General features: G+C 40.8%; 1 protein-coding gene across 1 annotated transcript; it reads left to right on the top strand.

The window, feature by feature from the left end:
- Positions 1-5,142: 5,142 nt before the first annotated feature.
- On the top strand, positions 5,143-7,920 carry LOC129763335 (splicing factor 3A subunit 1). The gene is made up of 3 exons (XM_055762333.1): positions 5,143-5,367; positions 5,432-7,596; positions 7,661-7,920. The coding sequence occupies exons 1-3, from the start codon at positions 5,253-5,255 to the stop codon at positions 7,760-7,762; spliced, it is 2,382 nt and encodes a 793-aa protein (XP_055618308.1). The 5' UTR covers positions 5,143-5,252; the 3' UTR covers positions 7,763-7,920.
- The last annotated feature ends 6,078 nt before the right edge of the window (positions 7,921-13,998 follow it).

The raw sequence follows: 13,998 nt of genomic DNA, 5'->3' as shown, positions 1-13,998 counted from the left end.
AGAGATGTGCCATCCGCTCATGAGCTGTTTCGAAGAATCGACTCTTTGAAGTAGAGATGTGCCATCCGCTCATGAGCTGTTCCGTAGAATCGACTCTTTGAAGTGAGTTGACGCGGAACTAAGACAAGACCAGACAACTGGCTTCTTACTCTTCTTCGTCGTCCAAAAACGAAGCCATGACATGAAGATGCCAGAGCTGCCAAATATTATAAAATATCGGATTTTTCAAATTTCTATTTTAATGAATCGTAACATTTGGTTGGTGCGAATTCAATGATTATTGCATATTTTCAAATAGACAATCTCAAAAATATGCTTTAAAAGGATAAAATAAGTCTTTTAAATACCCATATCTATAATATAATCGTTTCCAAAACAAATTTGGGATTTTTTTTTAGCAAATAAATCTAATCTGACAACCGTTACAGCGTTATGCAGATTCTCATTGTCTGAACCAAAACATTCTATCTTATTATATGAGCAGGAATACAACCATCCACTTTATTCCATTGTGAAAAAACAAGGAATGACATTATAAAAAAATTTATATCTTTTCGTTTAAAAAGCGGAGAAAACAAAAAAACAAGGAAACGAAAATTTGATAGCAGGAGCATGGCATGGTAGAAATAAAATATATCAGTATCAGAAACCAAATAGATTATTATTAAACTAAACTTATGTCCATTTCCATTTTAGTGTTGTCCGAAAACTCATTTTTTCCACTTTTTCCCAAAAATGACTTTTTCAAAAAATCATAACTTTTGAACCTCTGAACCGATTCAGATGATCAATAAATCTAATTGAAGCCAATGAGGTAGATTTTTAATAGAAAAAATATTGAAAAAAGTATTGAACTTGGAAAGAGGGTTCTAGAGAGGTGTTTTTTCGTTTTAGAGTCATTATTTTGTAAATTTAACATGTTTTAAGTCTTCGTTCAATATTCTTATGTGACTAGACTAGACCTATGCGACTAGAATCCTATCTTTCCGGTAAGTGTGATATTTTTTCAAAAAAGATTGGCTTATTGGCTTCAATTTAATATGTCGATCATCTCAATCAGTTCAGTAGTTCAAATGTAATAAATTTTTGCAAAAAATTATTTTTGGATAAGAGTGGAAAAATAATTTTACGGACGACCGGTTAACTTTGAAAAGTCACTCAAAAACACAAAAAAGCCTATCTGATATCGAGATATGTTATGTAATAAATCCTCAGCTTTCAAGAAAAAACATAAAATATAAAAACATAAAAACAAAAAACATAAAAATAACAAAAAACAACTACAATCAATAGTTACGAAAACAAAATTCGATTTCTTGGCAAGCCTAATATTTTTCCAAAAAAGATTAATTGGCTTCAATTTGATATATCGATCATCTAAATCGGTTCAGTGATTCAAAAGTTATGAATTTTTAAAAAAGGCACTTTAAGAAAAAGTTGAAAAAAATGATTTTTCGGACCACCCTAAAATAAGAAAAGGTCACCCTAACGAAAAAATAAAAAATACGGGTCTAATATTTTGCAATAAAGAAAGAAACTACCACTTTTCATGGAAATCTGAGGAGCACTATATCGGTTTGACATGAAATGGATGTATATATATATATATATATATATATATATATATATATATATATATATATATATATATATATATATATATATATATATATATATATATATATATATATATATATATATATATATATATATATATATATATATAAATTTTTCAATTCAATCAAAATATAGTAACAAAATAATTAGGTAAAACGTGTATACAATTCTTTCACATTTCCTCTAAACTAAGTATCGTAATATCAATTAAATTCATTTTTTTTCTAAATTCAATACAAACCCAACGTAATTTATTTTTATTGGCAACACTGGAAAAATCGACTTTGTTTACAAAATTTATCGAAATCGACCAATCAGAAATCAGAACGACTGACAGAAATTTGGTCCGTATCTGACAGAAATTTGGTCCGTAAAAGACCCCCTATTGTCTGATCTTATCTTAGACGCGGAACAGCTCGCAAAAAAAATCAAACAGCTCTTCAGCTCACTTTGATGATGATGAAGGAGAGAAAAGAGCTGTAGAATTGAAGAGAGTGTGTGAGCTGTAAGATTCAAATGAACTGACCGTCTCTCGCTCTTCGTGTTAAGACATCAGTTTAGTTTCATTTGTCCCTCGTCTTTTCAACTGTTATATTCGCGTTGACGGCATTGAGCTTTGTTTACCAGTTTAGGGGGCGCCAAAAATAATAATTGGCTCTCAGGCAGAATGAACACGTTTTTAAAATTCAAATTATTAATGAAAATTAACTTCTGTGTATCAAATGAGTATTCTATTTCAATGAAAAACACTTTGTTTGCAGGCGGTGCAAAAATCTCATAAGATTTTTTTTTTTTTTAAGAAAACTTTCTATTGTAATGTAAAGCCTCAGTAAAAATGTCGGAAATGTTGTACTCGCCGAGTCTGTTGTAAATAATAGTCTGGAATACGTGTTTCAAGTAATTAATAATATGGTGTGAAAAATTTCATTTGAATTTTAACATTTTCAAACTGGCTTCGTGGCTATCGAGTTTGGGACCCAAATTGAAAGTCGGCACTGACAACTGAGCTGAAGAGCTGTTCATAAAGAACAGCTCATTTAGATGAGCTGATATGATCAGAGCTGTTCATCATGATGAGCTGATTTGCACACCTCTAGTTGGTATGTCAAATGGGGGCGATGCTTGTTGCTGTACAACTGGATGTGGGTAACGTGCGTGTGTGTGTGCATCAAGTATATGCATAAAAGGTGGGATATTACTGTGAGTGATAACAGGCGATATCGGCAAGGTTATTATTATAGCTTATCGTGCCACACACTGCGAATAACCGGAAATTGCTATGATACCAAAGGTGTAACCATTTGCAGAACGAGTGAACTAAACAACGTATTCTCAGATAATTGCTACTCAAAGATCTTGAAAGGTGTTTCAGGACAATGCGATTTCGTTGAATCTATTAACGAATCAGGCATCGAGAGAGCGATAATAATCACATTGTGATTGAAAAAAGCAACAATACATCAATAAACACGAAAACATAACAGAAAAAACATCACCGGAACAACATTGATATTTTCCGGCAATGCGCAATTACAATAAAAATGTATCATACACCAACATCTTCTTCTTGAATGGCGTTAGCGTTCCCTGTGAAACTTTTCCCTTCTCAACGTATGCATTAACTAGCGTCATTCATTAATACTTAGCTGAGATTTCTTAAGCCAAATAACACGCCTTGAATGTATTCCGAGAGACAAGCTCTAGAATACGCGTGACCACAGTGCAAGTCGAAGGAAATTTATCTGACGAAAAATCCCCCGGCCTGAACGGGAATCGAGCCCGAACACCCGTTATAATAATATGGGACCCTAACCACTCGGCCACGGGTGCACAATATACACCAACATAGAATAGATTGGAAGTTATCCAAACCCATTTAGGAAACAATATTGCACTACAAAAATTAGAACAAGAACACTTTACAATTAAAAGGAAGCTCGAATAAATGCATATAAAGTTGTTTTCAAAAACAATATCGTACAAGATTTTTTCACCACCTGCAAACAAAAGTGTTTTTCATTTAAACAGAATGCCAAATTGGTACGGGAAGGTTATTTTTCATTCATAATTTAAATTTTAAAAACGTGTTCATTCCGCCTGAAGATCAATCAATTTTTTTACGCTCCCCTAAACTAGTAAACGAAGCTCAATGCCATCAATGCGGATCGTTAACTTGTTTAACTTCAAGCGCAAGATAGCAGCATTAAACATAAATCGGATATGACATCAAAACGAATGATAGTGTTTTCAGATCCAAAGTATGCTCATGAGCATACTTGATAATAACGAAGTAAATACTTGATGAATGCTGTTTTATTCATACGAAATCAGCTAAACATCCATTTTCGAAAAGTAAATACTTTGTTGTTTCTTTTATTCATACCAAACGTAGTAAAAACTTAATCTCACTGCTCGACTGCTCGAATGAAGTAAAGTAAAGGTGAATTTTGTTTTTATTCATACGGCCTAATAAGTGCATGCATCGAAACGGAGCGGCTTGGCACCTGAAAAGAGCACAGTAACGACACAATTTAGACCTATATTACAACAATTACAATATTCGCCAGCGAGCAACATATCTATCTATCCATCTATCCATCAGCACTCTACTTGCAGCTCATCGGTGATTCAGAGCCATTATCAACAATTTGAGCAACCCGGGCACACCTTGCAGCCTCGGCCATCAATATTTCCACACGTTGGTTATTGTGCCACTACTTTACAGCACAATAATATGCCATCTGTAAAAGTTAAGTCGCCATAAAGCAATTGACGATCTAACGTACAAATCTACACCTGGGCGGCACTGCGGTGAAAGTGATGATGGTTTTAAATTTTACCATGTGATCTTATGGAAGTTTTGTAGTTCTTTTCATAAATTACAATATTATAATCATAGAAGATTATTTGATTGCGATGAGTTTCGAAGAAATTTAATTCAGCGCAATTTTATACATAACATGTTATTTTCTTACCTCTTTTAGTAGTGAAAATTGTATAAATATTGACAATTGTTGAATCAAAGAAGGAAATTCGAGAGCAAAATCAAAAACAAGTAGAAAAATGCATGGTTCCTGCATGTGAGAACTACCTCGGAATGTCCGGAAGTAAAATATACGTGATTTGTTTTTGAGTTTTAGGTTACCTTATCATCATTTTCTTAGTTCAAAAACAAAATCCAGATGTCTCACTGATCGTTTACGTTTTGCGTTAGATCGCCAATAATCAAATGCTTAGCGAACTTACTTGATTTTGAATTTGAAAAACAGTGCGTCTCAAATTCCCTTTTCCTGGTTCAATTGCACTTTTTAGTTCACACTATTCTCACACTTGAAAGTGCAGAAGTGACGCCCCCGCTCCACAAACCGCAATCCCCCTCCTATTGAAGTGACGATGATGTTTCACCTGTTATACATATATGTATAAACACATCTTGGTATGTATATATAAGTACCTTGGTTGGGATAGGGTTGCCAGTTCCGTGCTTAAAAACTTAATGTCGTCAACGCGAATTCCCGGACATCACTACATACATGCCAAACTGTCAAAGTAAATGGTGGACGCTTCGATATTAATTCGCTAGCATATTAATTTTTGTATTTTGCCGAAGATTCGACCCATCTGTGCGTTCCACAATGACTGATGTAATGAGTCAACCATCTCCCGAACCGGAGGAAGCAGTCGAAAAACCGGCACAAACTTTGTCGGGGCCAATTGTGGGTATTATTTATCCGCCGCCCGAGGTTCGCAGTGAGTATCCTAGCACGATAACAATTGTGTTATTTTTGCTAACATGGTTCATTAATCGTCGCAGATATCGTCGACAAAACTGCCAGCTTCGTGGCACGCAACGGGCCCGAGTTCGAGAGTCGCATCCGGCAAAATGAGCTGGGCAACCCAAAATTCAATTTTCTCAGTCCGGGGGATCCCTATCACGCGTACTACCAGCACAAGGTGCGTGAAATCCGGGAGGGTCGGAACGACGTCAGTTTGGCGGTTGTGCCCAGCGGAATCCAGCAGCTGAAAAGTGCGGCCAGCTTGGCCGCTCAGCTCAAGCAGCAGGAACTGTTGAAGTCCGTCCGGGAGGAACAGTTTGTTCCGAAGGATCCACCGGCAGAGTTCGAGTTTATCGCTGATCCGCCCTCGATTTCGGCGCTTGATTTGGACATAGTTAAGCTGACGGCCCAGTTTGTGGCCCGCAATGGTCGATTGTTTCTGACGAATTTGATGAACCGCGAGCAGCGGAACTATCAGTTCGATTTTCTGCGACCGCAGCATTCATTGTTTCAGTATTTTACGAAACTGCTGGAGCAGTATACTAAAATTTTGGTTCCACCAAAAGATTTGATGAACAAGCTGAAGATTGAGAGCGCTGCCGGTCGGAGCAGCATGAATATCGTGCTCGAGCAGGTCAAGTACAGGGCGAATTGGAACAAACATCAAGAGATGCAGAGGCGCCGCGAGGAGGAGAAGATTGAAAGGGAACGAATTGCGTACGCTCAGATCGATTGGCATGACTTTGTGGTGGTTGAAGTGGTGGACTATCAACCGTACGAGAGCGGTAGCTTTCCTCCGCCAACCACTCCCGATGAGGTCGGTGCGCGTGTACTGATGGAGGAACGTTTGAACGAAGAGGATCACGATATTGAGATGCAGATTGAGTCGGATGACGAGGAGAGTGATGATGATCGACCAGCGAACAACATTAAGCTGTCGAAAATGGAGAACCGCGTTGGACAAGGTGCGTCACAGCGTCGTGATAACAATCAGGTTCAGGATATGGATGAATCGAGTTCCTCGAGCGATGAGGATGTGCCGATCCGTCTGGGACGCGATAAGGCATCGACCGGAGCTCCACAGCCACCTCCGGTGGCTCCACCGACGCATGATAAGGTTATTGTCAAGAAGTACGATCCGAAACAAGCTCAGAAGATACAGAAACCGCCAGTTCCGGCGGGAGATGATTACCTCATCTCGCCAATCACGGGCGAGAAAATTCCCGCCTCGAAGGTGGCCGAGCATATGCGCATTGGTTTGTTGGATCCTCGCTGGGTCGAACAGCGAGATAAACACATCGAGAAGGTTGCGCAGGAAAATGTTTATGCTCCTGGTGCCGCCATCGAGGCAAGCTTGAAGCAACTTGCCGAAAGGCGTACCGATATTTTCGGTGTGGGTGACGAGGAAGCGGCCATTGGTAAGAAGTTGGGCGAAGAGGAAACCAAGAAAGACGACCGTGTCACGTGGGATGGTCACACTTCTAGCGTGGAGGCAGCCACTCGGGCTGCCAGAGCAAATATTACCCTGGAGGCACAGATTCATCAGATCCACAAGAGCAAGGGTTTGATTACCGACGAGGAGAAAGAAAAAATCGGCCCGAAACCGATCCCAGGTACGGTTGCTCTTGCACCACCCAAGCCTCCAACGATTGCTCCGCCGACACCACACACAACCGCTTCCCAATCTCACCAACCACCACCTCCGAAACCGATCCAGGTTCATCAGCCCCATCAGCACCATCAGCATCACCATCCAGTCCAGCCACCGCCGGTTCCGATGATGATGCAAATGGGCATGACAATGGGACCTCCTCCGATGATGCCGCCACCGTTCCCGGTGGGCTTCGGTGTTCCACCGATGCCTTCACACGGCGTCCCGACGATGCCACCTGCTCCCAACATGCAGGAGCAACAGTCGGTCGGTGGCGCCGGCGGTGTCGGATCCATCGATTTGGATGAACCACTCAGCAAGAAGTCACGCACAGAGGATCATCTCATCGAGGAGAATGTCTTCATGCAGCGTCACAAGGGTCCGGTCACGATTCAGGTGCAGTGTCCGAGCTTGACCGAGAAGAGCGAGTGGAAGCTGAACGGTCAGACGATCTCGATGCAGCTGCAGCTGACGGAAGCGGTGAGCGCGATGAAGGCGAAACTGCAAGCGGAAACGGGTATGCCGCCGGCAAAGCAGAAGATTTTCTACGAGGTAAGACTTGGCTCTATTTTAAGCAAATGTCGGAAGCTAAATGAAACAATTATTACGTCTGCAGGGAATGTTCTTCAAAGACAGCAACACCGTTGCATATTACAATTTGCTCAGCGGAGCCACTGTTCATCTACAGCTGAAGGAGCGTGGTGGTCGTAAGAAGTAATTGTATGGAGGGCAGTCTTGCATTAACTAGGGAGTTTTCCTTATGGGCTTATTATAAAAAAATAATTATCCAAGAGTATGGTTGCCTGAAAATTCATCCGTCATGTATTTCTAGTAACTCTCTTTTATCGTAACAACAATAAAGTAATATACAAAACCGCACGGGTTTTTATTGTATTGTATTTTGTGTGCATGTATTTTGATGAACGAGGAAAAAATGTAAAAATGGGTTTTGAACGAATCCTGAATCAAAAACGTAGCCAGCTGTATGACAGATAGTTTGTTTTCTTCTCATTTTTCTCACGCTTTTTTATGATGAAAATTCAAAATCGGATTTCAATCAAGTTTGGGGCTGTCCACATACGTATTAATTCGTATTGCTGTTCTGTTTCTTCCAAATTCCATTTATGTAGTCTTGATATTTCCGTTGTTGAATTTCGAATCAAATCATCCCTTATAGGTTTCGAGCAGATCATTCGTAGATTTAGCAAGTGCTATCATTATATATCTTATGATATCATATGAGAAATTCTAATAGCAACCGATTCATAGAGAATCATAGCTTGGAAGCCTGCTGTCTGATTGAAATACGATATTTGACAAAGTTTTTGGAGAATCAAAAACCATTAAATTAAAAAGATAGCAGTTTGCTGGCAAATAATCGTAAAGCAGTATGAGAATATAAATTTATTATTTTGAATATCAGGATGAGTTCGTTTGCATATATCATGCCGTCCGGGAACTAGCACATCACGAATCTATCCTGCGCGTACGCAATAAAAATCTGGACTATCCTTTCATGAGTCGGCTGAACTGTTCAACTGTTCAAAACTTCACTTATTCCACGTCCTGTTACAATTTGAAAAATGTCTAACCATCGACAGGAAATCAGGAAATCGAAGCAAAGGCATCCCAAAAACTCACTCGAAAGTGGTTGCTATTTTCAAACGGACCCCGGATTTGTCACAGAAAAACACAGAGAAAATGGCACGATCTTCGCAATCCTAAATTCAAAAAGAAATGAAGGGGTGGTTTGAGAAATGTCCAAATGTTGTATCGAACCGTAATGCGAAGTAAAATCTGGAATCAAAGGAATTACTTTGCGACTTTTGCGGGAAACTCGAACATCAAGCAAGCTTCAATACACAACAAAACAACAAAAACGACCGATAAAATGACACTGACACAAAAAACACTCTTAAATTGTCATGTGGTATCATATAAAATGCGCTTAGCACTTTTGTTTCATCAAAAACAGTTTTTCAAAAACGGGCATTTTTGCTTATTAAATTTCATACGCTGGGCACTAATGGGTTAATAGCTGCACACTAAAAAATGACCCTTTCGTATCTCCTCCAGCAATAAACCAGGATTCGTTATAAAAAGGAGTTCCCTCTGAAGATTTTGACTTTTTCTGGCTTGAGTTTATCTGCTTTTATGATGCGTCTTGGCGATCTGTAACTATTAAGATATGACTAAACGTTTATAAAGTACAACGAGGTGCCATTTTGGTTCCCAAGAAATGATATCCGGGCCAAGCTATGGCTGATTGAGGAATACAGGTCGATTGCTAAGGGCAAACTGTAGGAAAACTGTATAACTAGTTGTGAAGCTGTTCAACGGAAAATGTAATTTAATGCCAAACAAGAGGTAAAAAAGAGGATGGAAAGTTTTAAATTTTTTTTAAAAAAGCAGAATAAATTTCAGATTTCATTTATTCTATACTTATTAAGCGTGTCCACGTGGACATTTTTCATAACCCCTACCCCCCTCATCGTCGACAAGCATGGACACTCACGTACCCCCTACCCCCCTAGAATTGTCCACGTGGTGTGTGGACTGCCCCTCATCAGCTCCGTTTGTCATTCGGTTTGTTGTCAGTCATTTCCGGGGAAAATGTCCAAAGATGACGTGAACCTTTGTTTATGAGATCATTTGTGTGTTTTAATCCGCGATTTGGTGTTTCGTGTTTTGATCGGACAGTTTCGATTAGTGTTTACTTTTTGCGATCCGGTTCAATTTCATTCGATTCGGTACTGTGAAGATGAGGTACCAGATGAGGTGATATTTATTTATTTACAATGATTCAACATCCCAGTCAGCGAACGGACCTGATTCACAACTTTTCGCCAATAAACACGATCCATGGCTGCAGTTCTTCAACTCCCGGCTGCACCGGTTCTTGCCAAGTTCTGCTCCACCTGGTCCAACCACCTCGCTCGCTGGGCTCCTTCTTGTTCCTACCTGATTCGATGCGAACACCATCTTTGCAGGGCTGCTGTGCGGCAATCTTGCAACATGCCCTGCTCATCGCACTCGTCCAGCCTTGGCGACTTCCTGGATGCTGGGTTCGCCATAAAGCTGCGCCAGTTCGTGGTTCATTCTCCTTCTCCATACTCTGTTTTCCTGTACACCACCGTATATTGTTCTGAGCATTCGGCGTTCGAAAACATCAAGCGCTTGTGAGTCCTCTTCAAGCATCGTCATTTGTACATGGTACACTACGGACGGGGTCGGAGTTTGTTGGACCTCAAGGATTTGCGGAGCCCATAATAGGCACGACTTCCATTAACTATGCGTCTTCGAATCTCACGGCTGTTGTTGTTGTCAGTTGTTATCAACGAGCCAAGGTAGACTAATTCCTCTACCACCTCGAGCTCGTCGCCAGCGATCACAACATTAATACCAAGAAGAACTCTGTTGCGATCAGAGTTCCTCCTGCTAACCTTGTATTTAGTCGTAGACGCATTGATCCCAAGCCAGATTACCCCGTCTTTCCACGCCTCCGGTAACTGTTCTGTATCCCAGATCCTGCCTATCAACCGGTGCATACACTCTACAAATATTCCCGGGCCTCCCTTGGAGAGCTCCGCTACGAGGCCATCCTTACCAGCTGCTTTGTGGTTCATTAGCTGATTAATGGCCTCCCTAACTTCACCCATCGTCGGGGATGGTACGTCGCCGCTGTTCACTATACCGGTGTAGTCCTCCTCAACGCCGTATTGGTCTCCTGTCTGCACGCTGTTCAGGTGTTCATCGTAGTGCTGCCTCCACCTTTACGATCACCTCGCGTTCGTTCGTCAAGATGCCTCCTTCTTTGTTCCTGCACATTTCGGCCCGCCTTTGTGCGAGGCGTTTAGTTTCTTGAAAAACTTCCGCTATTCTCGAGAACGATAAAGCAGCTCCATCTCCTCCCACTCTCTCTCTCTCTCTCTCTCTCTCTCTCTCTCTCTCTCTTCCAGACGGCGCTTTTTTCTCGAAAGAGATATGTTGGCTGCCTTCGCTTCAGTCTGTATCGTTCCTCGTTTTGTTGAGTCGCTAGTTGCAGCATGGCTGCGCGAGTTCTCGTTCAGGAGCGCTCGGTATTTGTCGTCAAACCATTCGTTCCGTTGTCCTTGTTGTTCATATCCGATGACGGTCACTGTTGTGCTGCTAATTGCTGCTTTTAAGGTGTTCCAGCATTCATCGAGGGGAACAGCATCCAGTTTGTCTACTCCCGCTAACGCAGCTTCAAGACGCTGCGAGTATGTTGCAGCAACGTTTGGCTCCTGTAGTCGTCGTAGGTGGTACCGTGGTGAGCGCTGGTGTCTTATGTTATTGACGATTGACCGTTTAGAACGCAGTTGGAGCATCACCAGGTATTGGTCTGAATCGATGTTAGCGCCACGATAGGTTCTGACGTCGATGATATCCGAGAAGTGTTGACCGTCGATCAAAACGGGGTCAATTTGTGTTTCTGTTTGATGTGGTGATCTCCAGGTGTAACGGTATTGGAGGCTGTGCTGGAGAAGATGCTCGTTTGGCCATATTCTTGGAGGCAGCGAAGTCGATAAGTCTCAGGCCATTTTCATTGGTACTCTGATGGGCGCTGAACCTACCAATTACCGGTCTGAACTCCTCCTCTTGGCCGACCTGAGTGTTTAAATCTCCGATGTCGATTTTGATGTCATGTTTTGGGCAGCGATCGTATTCACGCTCTAGTTTTGTTCCAAGGGATTTTCTTACTTCAGAAAATGTAAACCACTTTTTCGCAGCTCGTGTATTTTTACTAACGGCTCAAAACTGTAAATTCACAAAATTAGTTTTTTTTTACAATACAGAAATATACAGAGGCTCACATGAGTAGTTTTCTATTTTCTACACTTTCTGAATCCTTTCCTTCGATTTCAAATCCCTCCTTTATTTCTGTAAATCCTGTAATTTACAATAAAAATACTCTTCAAGCTTATAACTTACTCTCGCTGTTACAATTACACTTACGCTTCTCTTCATATACGCTTTCAAATTTCCATCTTATTCTCAAAATTCAATCAACTTTTCTAAACTAATTATAATTTAACTTTTCTCCAATAATCGAACTATTCACATCTATTCAATCAAATTTTCTTGTCTCTTTAACACAATAGTGGTTTGTTGTCAATTTGTTAACAACATTGATAATCATCAAGGTACTCCTATCAAGGTAGCACGATTAGGACAAACAGCTCATCGGTGCCTCAACAGCCCCTCCCCGTAACTCTTGTGAAGAATGCACTTCGGAATCAGATTTACTTTCCCGTATCTCTGGCACCGCAATTTTCGCTACTGGACGTCTGTACAGCTTTCCTCCGGCCAACACTACAACTTGTCGAACTCGACCGTCAGTACTCCTAATAATCTCCTTAATCACGCCTCGTACCCAGTGTCTTCTGTTGGTATCATCTGCTATATACACTAGTTCATCCTTTTCTATTGGTTCTCGATCTTCATGCCACTTCGCTCGTAAATTTATTGTAGGCAGGTATTCTTGAATCCATCTTCTCCAAAGTTTGTCTGCCAACAGCTGGGAACGCTTATATTGATCACGCAATGCTGATGCTTCTTCAGTTTGTTCTGGGAAAGTTTCATTACCACTTGATGGATATCCACGAATAAAATGGTTTGGGGTTAATGCCTCCACATCAGACGATTCTTGCGGCATATATGTCAGAGGTCTCGTATTTATCATATCTTCGGCTTCGGCAAGTGATGTTGACAATATTTCGTCGTTGATTTTTCGGCCATCATTTAACTCCTTCAACGCTTCTTTAACGGACCGAACGAGCCTCTCCCAGACACCACCCATATGGGGAGCAGAAGGAGGATTGAAATTCCACCTCGTCCTTGCGTTGGTGAAACTATCGCTGCAATCGACCTCGATTTTCTTAATAATTTCTTTGCTTGCGCCTACAAAATTAGTACCATTGTCAGAGAAAAACTCAATAGGTGATCCACGACGATAAATGAAACGGCGAATAGCCATCAAACATGACTGAGTAGACAAACTATGAGCTACTTCCAAATGGATTGCGCGCGTAGTAAAACATGTAAACAGTGAAACCCATCGTTTTTCACTGCGTCTTCCAACTGTGACCAATATCGGTCCAAAAAAGTCAACGCCAACAAAACTAAAGGCACGTAAATAAGGTGTAATACGTTGAATAGGGAGTGATGCCATTCTAGGAATAAGTGGCTTGCATTTATGTACCTTACACCACACACAATTTCGTACTACCTTCTTCAATTCAGAGCGAACATTAGGGATGTAGAATCTCTGTCTTATTTCATTCACAACCGTCTCTCCATTTGCGTGACCAAATTTCCGGTGGTAATCTTCCAACATACGAATGGTAACTAAGTGTCCTTTCGGCAAAATAATCGGGAATCGTAAATCAAATGGTACAAATTCTGCTTTCTCGATTCGACCCTCGATACGTATAATGTTAAAGTCATCCATAATTGGAGACAATGTATATAGTATACTGCTTTTGTCGCATGACTTTTTATTCAGTTGGTTATAGTTTCCTCGTAACTTCCGCAACACACGCACTTCATCGGGAAATGCGTCATTTTGAGCCATTTTAAACAGATGTCGTTCAGCTTCTTGAAATTCCTCTCTCTTTAAAGACTGCCTTACAGAGTTTTGCATTATTCTTGATGAAAACGGATATTTTCTGAGTGGAGGAAGCGTTTCAATCGATTTCCTTTGTTTCTTTCTACGAATGTTTGAGATAAAACGCAATACGCAGGCTACGGTACGTACAAGTATGTTCCACTTCGATATTCTAGTCACATCAATCAGTGGCTCTGGGATGTGGATATCATGATACAGGAATACCGCTCGCAATTCTTCTTCCACGTTTGGTTTCACCACTTTTTGCTGAGGCCATTCGCACTCGGGCTGGTATAGGAATCTTGGTCCCGTAAGCCATGGGCCTT

Source organism: Toxorhynchites rutilus, chromosome 1 (assembly GCF_029784135.1).
Source record: "Toxorhynchites rutilus septentrionalis strain SRP chromosome 1, ASM2978413v1, whole genome shotgun sequence".
Classification (NCBI taxonomy): Eukaryota; Metazoa; Arthropoda; class Insecta; order Diptera; family Culicidae; genus Toxorhynchites; species Toxorhynchites rutilus.
This window is presented reverse-complemented; position numbering and strand designations above follow the sequence as displayed.

Excerpts from the sequence above, each read along its gene's own strand:
- LOC129763335 (XM_055762333.1), top strand. The coding sequence starts at position 5,253 with ATGACTGATGTAATGAGTCAACCATCTCCCGAACCGGAGGAAGCAGTC. Across the intron at positions 5,368-5,431 it reads TCCGCCGCCCGAGGTTCGCA|ATATCGTCGACAAAACTGCC; the intron begins GTGAGTATCCTA and ends TAATCGTCGCAG. Across the intron at positions 7,597-7,660 it reads AGCAGAAGATTTTCTACGAG|GGAATGTTCTTCAAAGACAG; the intron begins GTAAGACTTGGC and ends TTACGTCTGCAG.